This window comes from Siphateles boraxobius, unplaced genomic scaffold (genome assembly GCF_051911475.1).
Source record: "Siphateles boraxobius isolate OS27281-9 unplaced genomic scaffold, OSU_SipBor_1 50, whole genome shotgun sequence".
Classification (NCBI taxonomy): Eukaryota; Metazoa; Chordata; class Actinopteri; order Cypriniformes; family Leuciscidae; genus Siphateles; species Siphateles boraxobius.
In genome coordinates, this window is record NW_027509142.1 from 1,076,818 (window position 1) to 1,094,060 (window position 17,243).

At 39.3% G+C, this 17,243-nt stretch overlaps 1 protein-coding gene across 5 annotated transcripts in view; it reads right to left on the reverse strand.

Annotated features, from left to right (window-relative positions):
- frmd4bb (FERM domain containing 4Bb) overlaps positions 1–17,243 on the reverse strand; it is a 72,030-nt gene that overhangs the window by 2,549 nt on the left and 52,238 nt on the right. For 3 of the 5 annotated variants that reach the window (XM_077204680.1, XM_077204681.1, XM_077204677.1), the window contains 10 exons: positions 16,846–16,984; positions 16,451–16,584; positions 15,181–15,297; positions 14,372–14,600; positions 12,385–12,441; positions 11,986–12,127; positions 11,509–11,673; positions 10,564–11,348; positions 5,223–5,358; positions 3,751–3,855 (listed from right to left, as the gene is read on the reverse strand). In XM_077204680.1, coding sequence (XP_077060795.1) covers positions 3,768–3,855; positions 5,223–5,358; positions 10,564–11,348; positions 11,509–11,673; positions 11,986–12,127; positions 12,385–12,441; positions 14,372–14,600; positions 15,181–15,297; positions 16,451–16,584; positions 16,846–16,984 — 1,992 coding nt within the window. In that variant the 3' untranslated portion in view covers positions 3,751–3,767. The remainder of the gene's footprint in view (positions 1–3,750; positions 3,856–5,222; positions 5,359–10,563; positions 11,349–11,508; positions 11,674–11,985; positions 12,128–12,384; positions 12,442–14,371; positions 14,601–15,180; positions 15,298–16,450; positions 16,585–16,845; positions 16,985–17,243) is intronic. The other 2 variants (XM_077204682.1, XM_077204679.1) reach the window with 1 other exon arrangement.

A 17,243-nucleotide genomic window follows, 5' to 3' on the forward strand; every position in this document is an offset into this window, starting at 1 on the left:
TGAGGGTTCCTAGAACAATTCATATGCAACATGCCTATAGTTAAAGTTTAGTGGTAGGCTAATATTAAATAGTCATTATAATATTATATAATGCAGGATGTGCTCTCTCAGTTGAGATAGGATCAAAACTCATAATAAAGCCAAGAGAAAACAGTATTTTTAAATTCATTGTCATAGCTATGTCAGATTCTTAAATTTAGTCAACAAACTCAATCAGAATAGAAAGACACGGTGTATGGCTATTATGGCCAAATAAAAGGAAGTCGGTAAAGGCCTATCAATAAAATCCATTTTTGAATTGACACATAGGCTGTTTAGACATGGCATGTATGGATTTACACAGCAAATTATAATTAAATAAATTATGGTGAGATTAATGTTTTAAATGTAAAAAATGTATGTAGAAGATGAAATGATTGAAATAAACAAACTTTATAACTATGAAACTAACACCACCAGTAGGTGGCGGCAAGTCTCCATCTTAATGAGGGAGTTGAATCCTTTTTTCAATCAATTCGTTCAAAAATCCTAATTCGTTTAACCTAGAAAACGACTGTATTTATGAATGGGTAGCCTAATTGAATCATCACTCGTCTGATTTTGTCAAAAATGCAGATATTTTGAGGAACAAAACACGTGTTGCTCGGAGGAGCAGCGGTTTTGCTGTCTGTTATGTTTTCTTTGACAGAGCAAAAACAGAATAGCCTATCAATAAAAGTTACTCAGTAACTTTGTTGAACTGTTGTATAAATGTCACATTTGCGATTGTGCAGATGTTCGGAAAAACAGCACTCTTGCTGGTGTGATAACTCGCATATCATAGGCTCGTGTTATAGGCTAAATATATAAAATGGGAACTCGTTAGGCCTAAATGTTTTTAAAAAAAAAAATATTTTATCATTTTGATGAGATGTATGGCTATTCCTATATTGTGATGGCAGTGGATAGAGCACTCACAACTCTCCAGAGCACATCATTTAGTGGAAAATTAATAGAAATGATCATTATCTGTGAAGCAATGAGACATGAAAATATGAGATTTTATCAAGATTTTTCTAAATGTGCGCTCTTTTGGACTAAAAGCCTAATTTAAGCTGTTTAAAGTAGCCGATCGAAATGGAGCAGATGCTGATCAACACGCGTGTTATTCTATGTGAAATAAAGATAAATATCAGTTTGCGCCGTTTGATTATGGACTCGAAGCTCTCAGTCGGAGGATATTAAGGCCCGGGGATACTTCATTTTCTGTGCTCCGCTCCGTCTTATAGCCTTTCAAACTACTCCATGAGCGCGGAAAGACGCGTTCGGCGCGTGCGCGCACACTGTAGTGTATTGGATTTTGTTTTCAAGCACTCAAGTCACTACTTTGGACTGATTATAGCCCTCACTCGCACATGGCCAGACAGTGGAAATATGGCTAATAATTTCTGGATATCTGGCATATAAGTTGAACAAAACAAACGAACGAAAACGGGTAACGGAGGGGGCACTTGCTGTGGAGTGATTCTAGCGAACCGAACAGCTCACATAAACTGCTGGTAGTCTCGTCATCTGTCCTTTCCAGAGATGAATTCAATCCAGGCATGCCCATAGACATAATATATACATTATTTTAGGTAGTTTTTTTTACACTAATGTAAATTTAAGTGTTAGTTTTTTAAAATAAGTTTGGTCTTAGTTAGTTACTTATATAACATGCTATAAAAACAGGAATGTGACGTCATGATTGACAGCTTCTCTAAACGAAGTAGTCACTGAGGCACCAACAGACTTTTTGGGGGATTTTCGGGAGGAGATAATGAGTTGTTCTGCAGTAAACTGTACTAACGGTACAAGGGCGGGACCTTGATATCGCGGCTTTACTTCCAGCTCACTACTGTGCAGACTCGGGTCCCACATTCACTACTGCGCAGAAGTGCCATATTAGGACTTTGGCGGCTTTAGTTTTTACCAATGGAAGAGAGTGAAGGGACGTCATCCGTCTTTTTTTACAGTCTATGATTCCATTCGATCTCTTGGGTGCCTAGTTTTATATATTTAGATATAAAGAGCAATGCAGTGCATCCACGGCCTTAAACTAACTTTTTACCACACCTGCCAATGGTGATGACTTGAGAAAATTTGACACCAAAATTTGATACCAGTGAAAATTCTCAATTCTCTATTCCAATTGCGATGCCACAGCTAAAATTTTTGATTAACATTAAAAATGCTTTAAGAGCGAATGCACAGATCCAATACACTGATACTGGTAGACATCTTTCTCTATTGTTTACATTCACTGAAGCCATAACCGACTATATTTACTAGGATTCTTGTCGAGATGTGCATTATTTATTTATTTTTTTTGTGTGTGAATTTGTCCATTCAAGTGCAAGAATACATGAAAGAGAGCTCAATTTAGTATTTGCGAGCAGGGTGCACACTTCGGATGTTTGGGCACAGAAAACAAATTGAACAAACTGAAATGAGCTCCCTTTCGTGTCTTCTTGCACTTAAATATTTAAATTTACAAGGCTCAAACTTTCGTGACGATGCAGCACTGGCCCGTCAACTGTCCCGAGCGTCGTTCACGTTTGTTCATGTTTACTCAACATTGCATCATTAGAATTCTAAAAAAAGTAGAAGAACTCATTTTCATATACTTGCCAAAGCAGATTTTTACTCGCAATTCATGCGGTGATGAGTGTTAATTTTAGGGCCTAAGTGCAACCCCAGACAACAACATAGTGTTTAGTGGTGTTGGAAAAAATCGATTCTGTTCAGTATTGCGATATTTTGCGGACGCAATTATATCGATACAGTAGCGCAAAAGTATTGCAATATTTAATTATAAAATTATGTGATTTACTTGCGGGTTTTCTCCATTGGTTTTCTCTGTTCATTTACATTTGTGTATTACATCCACAAGGTGGCGCTTGTTGCGGTGCTTTGTTGTCGTGCATTCAACAGCAAATTCAAATGAAAATGGCTTCACTATTACACCTGGTTGTACACGACGCTCCGTCTTCTTTCAAATCGAAAGTGTGGGTAAATTTCGGTTTTATGTTTATTCTCAGGTTTATGTTACTCTATTTTATTTAAATAATTTTAAGTTATGTGCTGGGAGCTCACCATTCATGTGAGAGGTCTCCTATTCATAGAATAATTACGTCCTGTCCTGTCCTGTAATATGGTCCTGTGTCCTGAATGTTCAAGAACAAGTTTTCTCGTTTTTGCACTACCCTCCTAAGTTTTTGCACTTCAGTTAATGTGTAGAAGATAATGTTTACAGAATTAAATGTGACATTTGAAGTGAGTTGAGCAGTCTTATTTTTTGTAATGCCTTTGATTAATATGGGGGACATGAATCGCAATATATCGCAGAATCGAATCGCAATACTTGCTGTATCGCAATATGTTAAGAATCGCAATAATATTGAATCATGGCCCAAATATCGCAATAGTGTCACATTTTGCAAAAACCCACCCCTAATAGTGTTGGCCCAGATCCGGCCCACATTTGGTGCACGTTCCACATGTACCAGCTGTATAGTGTGGAACCGACACTATGTTGCTGTCTGGGACGTTACTACATTGCTCAACGAGCAATGCACCTTTTCAGCATCGGAAATGAGCAAAGCGGTTCGAGAACGGACACAGGCAGATCCGCACACCAGAACCGTGTCGGTGGAAAAGGGTTAACAGAGTCAGTCTCTAATTGTAGAAAGTAAAATCTCAGCAATGAAAGATGACAGTTTGATAGCTGACCTGTCCTCATGTGCTCTTTAATGGTCTGCATTGGAACAGCTGGCCATGGCACCGAACACCTCTGCCGGCTCTGGTGTGTGAGAGGTGGCACTTTCTGCTGGAATCCTGTCATAAGAGACACAAGAAAAACCAAACATTAAAACTCTTCATCATGTCAACAGTTCATGCTTTGAAGTAAAGGTTGTCATAATAATCCAGTTAGATCAAAAAGTTCCATGTATAGACACCAAAAAGCCTGAGGATATAGTTTATTTGACTGATGCAATCACAAAAAAAAAAAAAAATAAAAAAAAAAAATTGTGGCTGATGCAATCACAAAAAAAGTACCATTGTAAAAGGGATTATATGCCAGTAAAAGTATGGACAAAAGATTTAACTATCTGACAGGGGTAAACAGAAATGATATAATTCACATAAATGTCATATGGAATTTTTAAAAGCCTAAACAAACATTGTAGGTCTGATTTTCTTTTCATCCTAAAATTCTGCTACTGATGCTTGAAGGCTGCTAGGTGTTTTTACAACGTTTCAATGTTTTATTTTGCTTGTTCTCAGCAACAAAATACCAAAACCAAATATATTTACAATGCACAATTTTGTCTTTATTAGTAGTTTTGTTTGCATTTTTAGTTTGATCTCTTTTCCTCTTTTGATCTCTGTTTGTTTTGATCTCGTTGGGAGGGTTTTGTGTGCATTATTTGTTAAATCTTTTTCATTTTTTATTTTTATTACATTATTTGTTTTATTTTAGGTGTGGTACCAGCATGTTTATAAAACATTGCAATGCCACAAATCCTAACTGCAACCAAGGTGCAACACTGGCAAGGGTTTTGAAAATGTTTTTGCGCTTGTTGGGTTGCTAAATGTGGTCACATTTCCCAAAAGGGGCTGCAACCGATTATCATTGCATTAGGATATTTTCCGAATACACAAAAAAGACAACTATGATTTAATGCTGATACTATATTGACACATGTAGATACAAGGTAGAAGCCATATTTGACAGGATATATTGAAAATGCTTATTTTTTTGACAAAAAAAATAACACACTGTAAACATTAGTCGTTACTTGGGACCTTAAGCCATTATGACATATTAACTGTCTCAAATTCTCATTTTAATTTGACTAATTCAATTTGGCATCCACTGTGATTAACGTAACCTGCTACAGAACACCAGTCAAAAGTCACAGTAAGGCAGAGATCCTGGTCTGGGAGAACCACTGTCCTGCACAGTTTACCTTCAACATTAATTAAACACACCTTACCCAGCTATTCAAGGTCCCAGAATTACTAGAAACTTCCAGGCAGCTAAACAATACATTCCAGCATCCATAAACATGTATGCATATCAACCCTCAATGGCCTTCTTCATGACCATTAAGAAGACAACTAAATAGCTGTTTTGTGGCGCTTGTCCACAGTAGCTTCAAACAGGTTTGCCTTCAAAAGATTTGCCTTTTCTATCTCACCTGTTGTGTGTTGGGCTGCGACTGTACGAAGGACTGTAAGCCCCAGCGCTCAAGGGAACATCTGGCAATTCACCATCAGTCAGGCCCACTGCTAAATTATTCTGCCAGTTTCCTCCTCCGCTGGCAGTAGATGACACTATTGAGGAAGAAAAGTGTGATATGTTACATAACGTTAAACCTTAACCTTAAATTTCATCAGAAGAAAATGTTAGAGGTAGAAACCCATTCAAAAATTGTCGCTACAATGCTAGGGTGTTGTTTGGGGTTTCTAGGGTGTTTTAGTTGGTTGCTTCCTGGCCCAAGTCAAAGTTTATACCAAGTCTTTACAATATTCTGGTTTCCAGATCTGTGGCCAATTGGATAAACTGCTTAGAGTAGTCTTAAAAGCTAGCTATCTAAATTTTTCAGTTAAGTCAGTTACATAAAAAGTTAGACCAGTCTAATTTGATTTGGAAAAGTTGGACAGATTAGCCCTTGGTTTACTGCAAGTAGGTCAATCTAGTTCTTAAGACAGTCTTAATATGAGACTGATCCAAGATGGCGCCGCAGATGGCTGCCTCGGTGTGGAGCTCTCCAGCTATTGTGTTGTTTTTGTTCGTTTGTCCTGTGTTTAGTCATTATTTTCCTATCAGTTTCACCAAAGACGAACTACTGGACATTAGGAAACACACACCAGAAAACTTCTATACAGTTTTTGATTATTCAGACGTTTTGCTGGACATTCTCGTCGGAGGGGCAGCGGTGTTGTTCAAACGCGCGGTCAGACGCAAACGCGGGAAGCGTGCAGGCGCGCTGGTTAAACTCCGCGAGCGCGGCCTGCGCACTGGACTCCCCAGCATTCATCTTGCGAACCTCCGATCCCTTCCTAACAAAATGGACGAACTACTTCTCCTCACAAGGTAAGGATTAACAAGGACTTTTCTAACTCTGCTGCTCTGTGCTTCACTGAAACCAGGCCGAGTGAAGCCATACCGGACAATGCAATACATCTGCCGGGCTTCCAGCTGTTCCGAGCGGATCGCATCGCGGAGCTAATGGGGAAAACGAGAGGTGGTGGATTGTGTTTCTACATTAACGAAAATTGGTGTTCAGATATAACAACACTGAACAAGATATGCTCTCCTAACTTAGAGACCCATTTCATTAATTGCAAACCTTTCTACTCGCCACGGGAGTTTTCCTCTTTCATTCTCGTGAATTTTTACATCCCTCCAGACGCGTGCGTGAGCGCGGCGCTACAACAGCTGGCTGAAGAAATAGCTGAAACGGAACAAAGGCACCCGGACTCTCTTCTAATAATTATTGGGGATTTTAACAAAGCAAATCTTTCCCGTGAACTACCAAAATACAGACAGCACGTTACATGTCCCACAAGAGACAGTAATATACTGGACCACTGTTACACCACAATAAGGAATGCGTATCACTCAGTCTCACGGGCAGCTTTGGGGCTCTCTGATCACTGTTTGGTTCATCTTATTCTGACCTACAGGCAGAAACTGAAATCAGCTAAACCTGTGTTAAGGACTGTTAAAAGATGGACTAATGAAGCAGAGCAGGATCTACAGGCCTGCTTTGATTGCACTGATTGGACTGTTTTTGAAGCTGCTACCACCGATCTGGATGAGCTCACAGAAACTGTAACATCATATATAAGTTTCTGTGAGGATACATGCATTCCTACCAGGACATTCTTATCATTCACTAATGATAAACCATGGTTTACTGGGAAACTCAAACACCTTCGTCATGCCAAAGAGGATGCTTACAGAAGTGGGGATAAAAACTTGTATAACCAGGCCAGAAACAGACTGACATAGGAGATCAGAGTTGCTAAAAGGAACTACTCTGAAAAACTGAAAAACCAGTTTTCATCTAACGACCCATCAGTCTGGAATGGCCTGAGGAACATCACTAACTACAAGTCATCATACCCCCGATCTGTGGACAATCAACACCTGGCTGACGATTTAAATTCATTTTATTGCAGGTTTGAAAAGCCCTCATTCACACCACACACCGGCCATCCAACCTGAGCTTAAGGTCTGTGTGGAGGACGTGAGCCGAGTCTTCAAAAAACAGAAGACTAGGAAAGCCTCAGGCCCAGACGGCATCTCATCTGCTTGTTTAAAAGCCTGCGCTGACCAACTGGCCCCGGTCTTCACACAGATCTTCAATATATCATTGGAGCAGTGTGAAGTTCCCTGCTGCTTCAAACGCTCCACTATCATTCCTGTCCCCAAAAAAAACAAAATCACTGGACTTAATGACTACAGACCTGTCGCTCTCACGTCTGTGGTCATGAAGTCGTTTGAAAGACTGGTGCTGGCCCACCTGAAGGACATCACTGGACCCTTGCTGGATCCCTTTCAGTTTGCTTACAGAGCAAACAGGTCTGTGGATGATGCAGTCAACATGGGACTGCATTATATCCTGCAACATCTCGACAGACCAGGGACTTATGCAAGGATCCTCTTGGTGGACTTCAGTTCAGCCTTCAATACCATCATGCCTGATCTTCTCACAGCCAAACTGACCCAGCTCTCCATACCATCCTCGATCTGTCAGTGGATCACCAGCTTCCTGACGGACCGGCAGCAGCGAGTGAGACTGGGGAGACTTTTTCTGATTCTGATTCTGATTCTGAAACACACATCCAGGACTCTCACCACCAGCACTGGCGCCCCTCAAGGTTGCGTTCTCTCCCCACTGCTCTTCTCCCTGTACACTAATGACTGCACTTCTAAAGACCCCACTGTCAAGCTCCTGAAATTTGCTGACGACACCACTGTCATCGGTCTCATCCGGAACGGTGACGAGTCTGCTTACAGACTGGAGGTTGAACAGCTGGCTGTCTGGTGCAGTTACAACAACCTTGAGCTGAACACGCTCAAAACAGTGGAGATGATCGTGGACTTCAGGAGGAACAGCTCAGCACTCCCCCACTCACCATCATGAACAGCACTGTGGAAGCAGTGGAGTCATTCAGGTTCCTGGGCACTACCATCTCTCAGGACCTGAAGTGGGACAATCACATTGACTCCATTGTAAAAAAAGCCCAGCAGAGACTGTACTTCCTTCGCCAGCTGAGGAAGTTCAACTTGCCACAGGAGCTGCTGATTCAGTTCTACTCAGCCGTCATTGAGTCTGTCTTATGCACATCCATCACTGTCTGGTTTGGTTCAGCTACCAAATCAGACATCAGGAGACTACAACGGACAGTCCGGACTGCGGAGAGGATCATTGGTGCCCCACTGCCATCCCTCCAGGACCTGTACTCTTCCAGAGTGAGGAAGAGAGCAGGTAAAATCATCACAGACTCCACTCACCCTGGACACCTCCTGTTTGAACTGTTACCGTCAAGACGGAGACTCAGATCACTGGCCACAAGAACATCTCGGCACAGGAACAGTTTCTTCCCACAGGCCATTTCCCTCCTGAATAGTTAACACACCTCCAAAGGCATACGCCTTTAAGTGCAATACTCCCACTGTTTAGTGCAATATCCTACAACTCAGGTGATACTTATATGTAGATTTATTTATTTATAATATTCAAAACACTGTAAATATATGTTCATAATCTGTAAATCTGAAAATGTCTATTCTGACTAAACCCAACTGTGATACTTTTATTCTCATATATTTATATTTTTATTCTTTATTCTTATAATTTGTAGTATTATGTTTCATGTTTCTTGTTGTATTTGTATATGTCCACTGGAAGCCTCAGCACCAAAACAAATTCCTTGTGTGTGCAAGCACACTTGGCAATAAAGCTCTTTCTGATTCTGATTCTGAATATAGGCCTTGTGGCTAAGTTTATGGAACTGGCCCCTGACTTGATTCACTCATTCAATGCAAATCTAAAGGACTTTCTGCCCATTTTATTGCCTACCTGATGACAATTCTAAGTTCAATCATTTAGAAACTAGCACATATTTTCTCAAAAAGCCGCATGCTGAGGTATCATTCATGTTCATCAGACCAATGGGTGCAGGGCAAGTTAAGTGCCAAAGTTTATTAGATTTTCGATTCGCTCTGGCAGTCAACAACAAATCTATATCTTATATCTTGTTGGTCCATTTCCTCTGCACAGTTTTCAACAAAAAAAATCAATTTTAAATTTGTCGACCTTTTAAATTTGTTGGCTCCTTTGGAAGTAATCATTTCTGTTACACCACAACAGGTCTGCCAAAAACGGGAGACAACTGGGCCTTTTGTCCCAGATGCGGGCAGAAGATCCAGAACCACCAGGGCCCTACAATTGCTTACAGCCAGAACCTGTAATTTTGTTGCCCATAAGATTCATATTGTCCATAGTCTACATCAGGGGTTCTCAAATCTGGCCTTCGAGGTCCACTTTCCTGCAGGGTTTTTCTCCAAGCATGATCAAACACACCTGAACAAGCTAATCCAGGTCTTCAAGACTACTAGAAAGTTAGAGGCGGATGAGTTTGATCAAGGTTGGAGCTAAACTCTGGTCCTCGAGATCCACTTTCCTGCATAGTTTAGCTTCAACCTTGATCAAACTCACCTGAACAAGCTAATCAAGGTCTTCAATATAACTAGAATGTTAGGCCCTTTTCTAAATGGCACACTTCAAATACACTTGCGGTCTTGTGGACTTACAAGACCGTAGGGTGTCCCATTTCTCATTTTAGGTTTCAGAAGGGTGCTCATCAGTGCCCCCTTTGCGGCCAATATACACCCTCGATGTGCACTTTTGCTGAGATTGGAAGTAGTGGAGTAATGTAGGGAATACGCTGATTTCACGCAGCTGTTATTTTTAAATCGAAAGCGAGGCTGCGGTGGGAAGAAAACCGGAAGTGTCGCCTTTAATCATAGGAGAGTCGCGAATGCGATGGTGTATTGTTGTGTTTAATGTAGAAATTAGTTGTTCTAAAAATGTACACACGTTTCTTTCATACTTTAGACTATATACAGTGAAATTTATTTATAAATGTTTTTTTAATATACATATATAATTCAGAAACAAAAAAAAGAACCAGGAACGGATTATATACATATCCCATATTGGATATTAACATCCAATAGTGTAAATCGCGGCAGCAGCTTCAGGTTGATAGACCAAGGCATTGTTGTTTATATTTACTTCCGGGGTTCTTCCCAACGGAGCCTCGCTTTCGATTTCAAAATGGCGGCTGCGTGAAATCAGCGAATAGTGTATGAAGGCATAGGGCCAATTTCGAACACAGCCAGGGCCTTAGAGGAAGGTACGTTTTATCAAGGTTGGAGCTAAACTCTGGCCTTCAAGGTCCACTTTCCTGCAGAGTTGAGAACCCCTTGTCTACATTGTGTTGTTGAGGAACTGTACTCACCTGAGGAGAACGAGTTGGTTCGGCTGGAGTGGCTAAAGGGTGCGGGGAGAGTCTGGTAGCCTAGGCTGTGCTGGGAACCTCGGTCATATTTGTAGGTGTACACCAGCTGATAGGGACCTGGGTCCTTGTGCCCAGCGCTGCGATTGTACCATCCCTTCAAATGCTCTGCCACCAAAGCCTTGTACATGTTCTTCGTCAACACCTCATTCAAGGGTCCCTGCCTTCCTCTAGGGGGCCTAACAGTTGCATATGGATTCTGTGACAAATTATCCGATCCCTCTATTCCATAATGTCTGTTTCGACCACGGCCCTGGTAACCATGTGCCGGATAAGTGGGGTTGATGTTATAGTGCCCCTCGAGTTCGCTTTCGTAAACGTAAGCTCCGTTAGAACAAGGCTCATATTCGAAGCCGGGATATCCAGTCACGTAGTAGGCAGTCGGTCCGTAGTGATTCTGCTGGTGGCCATAACAGCTGGAGTTCTGAGGGACCAAGTTGGGCATGCTGCCCGTATTGCCGTAGATCTCCACTTTGCGGTGGAGCCGGTAGTCGTGGGATTGTGAGTCTAGTGTGCGGAAGGGAGGAGTGGCCGAGGAAGGAAGGCAGTAGTCCATGCTGGACATGCTGGTATAGGACGAGCAGTCATCCAACACCTCAGTGCTGTTGCTACGCCGTGAAGGAGACAGCGGGAACACCGACTTGTTTGCGCATTGAGAGTGGAGAAGTTGTGACTGAGACTCCAAACTACCGCTGCGGTGTCGGAAACCACGGATGTGACCGTCCAACCTACAGGACGCAGATAAACATGTCTTGTTTGTTTTGGTGAAAGGGAGTGCACTGAATAAACTACTTACATCAGAAACATAAAAACCACAAGACCAACTAGATTTGTACAATTTATAAAGAAATTGTAAGTAGTGGTTGCTACTGAACCAAGTCAACTTGCCTGAGTTGGCTGCTGCTGTAGGCGTTACGGGGCATGACGGGGGTTTGCGGTAAGCTGCGGGGGTTCTTCAGCATTCTGGGTAAAGTTTTACACGGACTGCTTTGGGCAGAGAACACCTCTCGGGGGGTGTAATAATGTCCTGGCACTTGGACCTCATGATCCAATCTGAATTCAAACAGACAGAGGAATATTACTGATGAAAGAGAACATGTCTGGGTAATCTTTCACCCCAAAATCAAAAGACAAAACATTAGAAATAATGTTTTTGCGTGAGGACAACTAAACGTTATTTTTCTGTGACACTATATGCTAGGTTTGATGTCACACAAAGCTTTCTTAGGAGACTTGGAAAATATAATGGGAGTTATAAATACTTAAGTATGGGGCTTTTATGTCTTTTTTGGGAGCAATAACTTTCTTGAGGGTTTTGTTGTGATCCCAGCCCAGTAGATCATTAGGTACAGTGAGTAGTCACACCTGTTAAGAGGTCTGTCGTGGTGTGTGTCGCTGGCTGAGGATCGTCTCTCGGGGTCGTACTCCAGGCCGGACGAGGACAGAGGAGGACTTAGACAAGGGGAACACTGGACGGAGCGAGATCGCGGCCTCTGGCTGTCATCTTCTGAAGACACAAACATGGCTTTTGACTGCTGTGCTTTTCTGCTCAACTACATTTGGTTGCATCCGGTTCGAATAATATTATGTATATTTACTGTTGGTTGTGCATCATAAATTATCTATTATGAGTGTTAATGTGCATGACTCAGTGTCTACAGTAGGGAACAATGCTGAGGAAGAAGCACAGGCATTGAGCTAGTGAGTTGTGTCTTAATTACATAATCAGAGAGCTGATAGTGGTTTCATAATTGATGTCATTACCGTCATCTAGAGGAAGACTATCACACAGGGAGCTGCACTCAGACTGAGCCAGTTCATCTATGGAAGAAAGAGAAATTATAGGATGTTAATGAAACGCTACATTCTGTTAATTTAAATAAATGTTTGGTTGACCCTGATTAAATTCATGATGGCTAATCAATTATATTGCATATATTGTTATTTGATTCATTGGTAATTAAGCTCTATTTTTTTTAATGAATCACATTAAATTAACATGTTAAATTCACAGCCTAATAAACATATGTGATATATGAAATATGATTGCATAAGGTACATTCGTAGTCACTGTAAAATTGCAGTGGTACTTTGTTTTATAGTCTCTTGCGTGTTTTTGCTGTATTTCTGTCCGTGTGTATCTTTTAGATTCTCTTACTTTAATGGCTTCCGTCAGATGGACTACATTTCTGAGCATTTGATCAGTCTACAAACCACTTCAGCTAGTTTTATACGGCAGGACATTTCATTTCAATCTGATTCAAAATGTAAGTTACACATTATACATTATTTGCTAACACTATTTTGCAGTGTCATTGATACACGTTACATGTAGTTACTAAAGTAATAACTATAAATTGTGCATAGTTACATGAAACAAGCCCTAAACAGAACCAAACCCTAATCCTATAGTACATGTAGTTTCTTAATATTAATCAGTACTTAAATGTATAATTACAGCGTAACAAAGACACCTTAAAATAAAGTGTAACATCTTGTATTATTGTATGCATATAAGTACATTAATTAACTACATGTACTTACTATAGGGTAAGGATTAGGGTTTGGTTTGGGGTTAGTTGCATGTAATTATGCACAATTTATAGTTATTACTATAACTGTAAGTAAATCTCCATATGTAATTTCATAATTACTTCTATTGTGTTTGAAATATGGTTAAAGTGTACTGCCGAATGCACTGATAAGCATTTATGGTAAAACAAAATATAACGTAATAACGGAATTTCTATTGAAACTTATATATCATGTATTTAAATATATTTGTTATTGCACATTACAAGTTGCAATTCAGTTTATTTAAAATACGTTAACTTTAAATGCAAGTTATGCTACAAACTAAGTTTATTTCTTTAAAGCACAACAAAACATTATTAAAACAATACTTTAAAACGCACTTCAAACTAAAATGTTTACTTTTACATTAAAGTGTATTAAGAACAGTGTTGGGAAAAGTTACTTTTAAAAGTTACTTTCGATTTCTTACAATATTGCATTACTCCACAAAAAAGTAACTAAGTGTGTTACTTAATTGCTATTTATGGAAAGTAATGCATTACATTACTTTTGCGTTACTTTTTCTCACCTGGGCTGGGATTACTTGTTTATTAACAACAACAAAAGTTATATTTTTTGCCAAATGTAAAGGCCCTTTCACACCAGAAGTGAGATGAATAAGCCTCAGGCTGAAGGAAATGCAGATTCAGTTAGCTCAAACAAACCTTTTAGCTGTGCTGCCAATCTGGATCACAGAAGAATAGGACATAGGAAAACGTTCAACACTCTTACTTCAGCAATAAAACCAAAAACTAAACACAAACGGGATGTTTATTCTAAAGTAATTTTTGCTTATTAGTATGGTTGAATTGGGTCATCTAAGGTCAGCAGCAAATACACTGTTTAATAAAGTGAGATTAGATGCATAATGTGTATTTGTATTATGCTTAAGTGGCCTTTTAGATTTTAATATTATCTGCAAGTACAGTTACTTAAAAATATACTTTTAATATTTGAATACACTATAAGTGCACATTTAATAAAATAAGCACGCTTCCTTCTGGCAAAGTATAAAGTGTTGAAAGCATTCTAAATAAAGATGACATTAATGATATGACTAAAGATCAGGTCTAAAGATTTTTGAGGCATGTGAGAATTTTGTTTTAAAAGTCTAGTTGTTTTTAAGCATGGCAGGGTCCAGCGATGAGCCCCTTCAGTGGACATCTGTCTTACATACCGGCTATGATCACAGAAGCTCTCTGTGTGGGTTTCTGTCCTTTCTTCAGTCTGTACTGGTTCATTTCATCTTCAATCTCCTGCAATTTTTGCATGGCGTCCAGACAGTTCCTCCTCCTTTTTTTCCTCACTAATTTAGAGATGTCAGGGTCGGCAGCGAGCTTCTTGGCCGCTTCCACGATTTTTTGCTGCAGCGCAAAACGGCTCTCCAAATTTCTGAGGTATGGATCCTGGGTAGAAAGATTGTCAATCAAGAGAAAACTGAGATGTAGTTTAATTTGCATTCTATTCATAAATCTGTCCAGAAATGTAAATACGCCTGTCGGTACTAGTGAGACGAGTCATCAATATCTGTAGTTTGTTTTCCGAAATGCAACTGTTTGTTTAGTCAACTTTTACAAGTATACTAGCATGTAGATAGCCTCAATGCTAATAGAAGCCATGCCGTTTCACATTTCATGATCTCTTAGACCACAATCTAAAACAAACACAATCTGGGTTTTTTCTTGATCAGAACCTGTGGTTGAAACCACCAATCAATAAACAGAACTCTTTGTCCAAAACAAGTGGCTGTTTTCCAAGTTTGAGCTCCAATACAAGGCCACATGCTGGAGATATTTGGCAGCTAAAATCTTGCAGGTTATAATGGAAAAATGCTTGAATAAGTTCAGTCATTTCAGAAGAAACGGCATGTTGGCATTTGGCCAGGTCAGGACAGCCTCAGAGCAATAGAGCCAAACCCCCAGTGTCTAATATTTTATTCAGTCCTCTACTTGGCAACATTGTTGTGTGGCAATGTTTCACACTAACCTCATTATATGGGAAAAGGTCATCCAATTTGAAAGCCGTGCCGACTCTCCTCCGAACATGAGGAGGAGTTTCGCCTTTGATGATGGGATACTCTTTTGGGAGTTTGCCAGTGAGTTGCTGAAAAACACAGATCAAACATACTGTAAACAGCCAAAAGTCACAAAGAACATGTGTGGGTCATATTTCACCCCAAAATTTTAGTATAATACATAATATTTTATTTAAAGACAATGGAACCAATTTTAGAAGCAAAATTATTTTTCCCTCACATTACAGCAATGCCCAAAAATATCATTCTCATTACGGTAATGTGTCCAGGTGCTTTGAATCTAGTTGGGCTGAAATCCTCAAAAAGAAATTGAGGTTGGTAAGATAAAAACAAACAAACAGTAAAAACAGTAATATTGTGAAATATTATTACAATTTAAAATATATGTTTTCTGTTGTAATAAATTGTAAAATGTCATTTATTCCTGTGATCAAAGCTGAATTTTCAGCATCATTACTCCAGTCTTCAGTGTCACATGATCCTTCAGTAATCATTCTAATATGATGATCTTATGCTTATGAAACATTTATGATTGTTATGAATGTTGAAAACAGTTACGCCGATTAATATTTCTGTGAAAACTGATACATTTTTCAGGATTCTTTGATGAATAGAAAGTTCAAAAGAACAGCATTTATTTGAAATGGAAATGTTTCTGTACTGTCACTTTAGATCAATTTAATGCATCCTTGCTGAATAAAAATATTAATTTCTTACAAAAAAAAAATCTTATTAAGCTTAAACTTCTGAACGATATTTATAGAATTGTGGGGTGAAATATTAACCAAACATGTTTTTTGACAGACTCTGAACATCATCAAAATGAATGATTTTCTCTAAAATAATATATTAGGGATAATACATAGTCAGCCAATCGGTAATGATACAAACATTTAGAATAAAGTATTGTAATTTGTACAAATTAATCATTGTTTCACTGTGGAAAACAATATATTTGCTGTGCAAATGCAATATAATCAGTGTTGGGGTAACGTACAAGTAATCAGAATACTTTTTCAAGTAACTAGTAAAGTAACGCATTACTTTTAAATTTACTACAAAATACCTGAGTGACTTTATCAAATAAGTAACGCCAACATTGAATATATATATATAACAGTACATATTATATGGACTATTTATTTATTTATTAGACCGGATGTTTTTCAGTGTGATTACAACACATTCAAAAAGGAAAAAAATACTTTTGTTTGCTCTTACAGCCTCTCGCAGACAAATTTCCTTCAGCTCCGTCAGTTTTTGGGTAAGTATATCCTGGATCTCTCTCTCTTTCTTTCTCAACTCTGCAAGTTTCTCTTTTTTCTGGTCGTCATTCATTTCTGAGTCAGCCGAACCTGTGAAATAAGGCATAAAATAATGAACGCGTTCATAATGACAGGTAATAAAAGAAAATATCACGTCAAGACTGTTTAAAGCGCATGAACTTCAATGATATTTCACTACATCTACAACGAAGCTTGAGAAGAAGCAACACAAATACGAGGAAGAGAAGCCATCCGAGAAGAACGGCGAAGTAAGTGAACATGACGTGTGGATAAACAGAGGTTTCTAAAGGAGCAGTTCTTATCCTGAGGGTGAGACGAGAGCTCATGTACCTGTTGAGACCAGACTCCCGTTGCTGGCCATGATGAGCTGGTTTTTCACCGCTGCGCTCAGTTTGTTCATCTTTGATGCTCCGTTCTCTGTCAGGTCAGTTGCGATGTCTCCTAAACTGCGGGCTGTGGTGATTTTTGCCTGTTAAATAATATATAAAGGAATTAGGATATTGAAATATTTAAAAAACACAAAAACTCATTTGTGCTCTTTATTTCCTATGGGTTCCCAGCTAACAGGGAATGCTCTGGCAAGGTTCTATCAAAGTTTTGAACAAACATTATTCTAGTAATGTTAATAGAGTGTTTGTTCAAAGTTATATTCTGATTGTTAAAGTTCCCCTGTAGTCAATAATTGTATCCCTTAAAACTCATCTTTGATCACACATGTAAACGTTTTT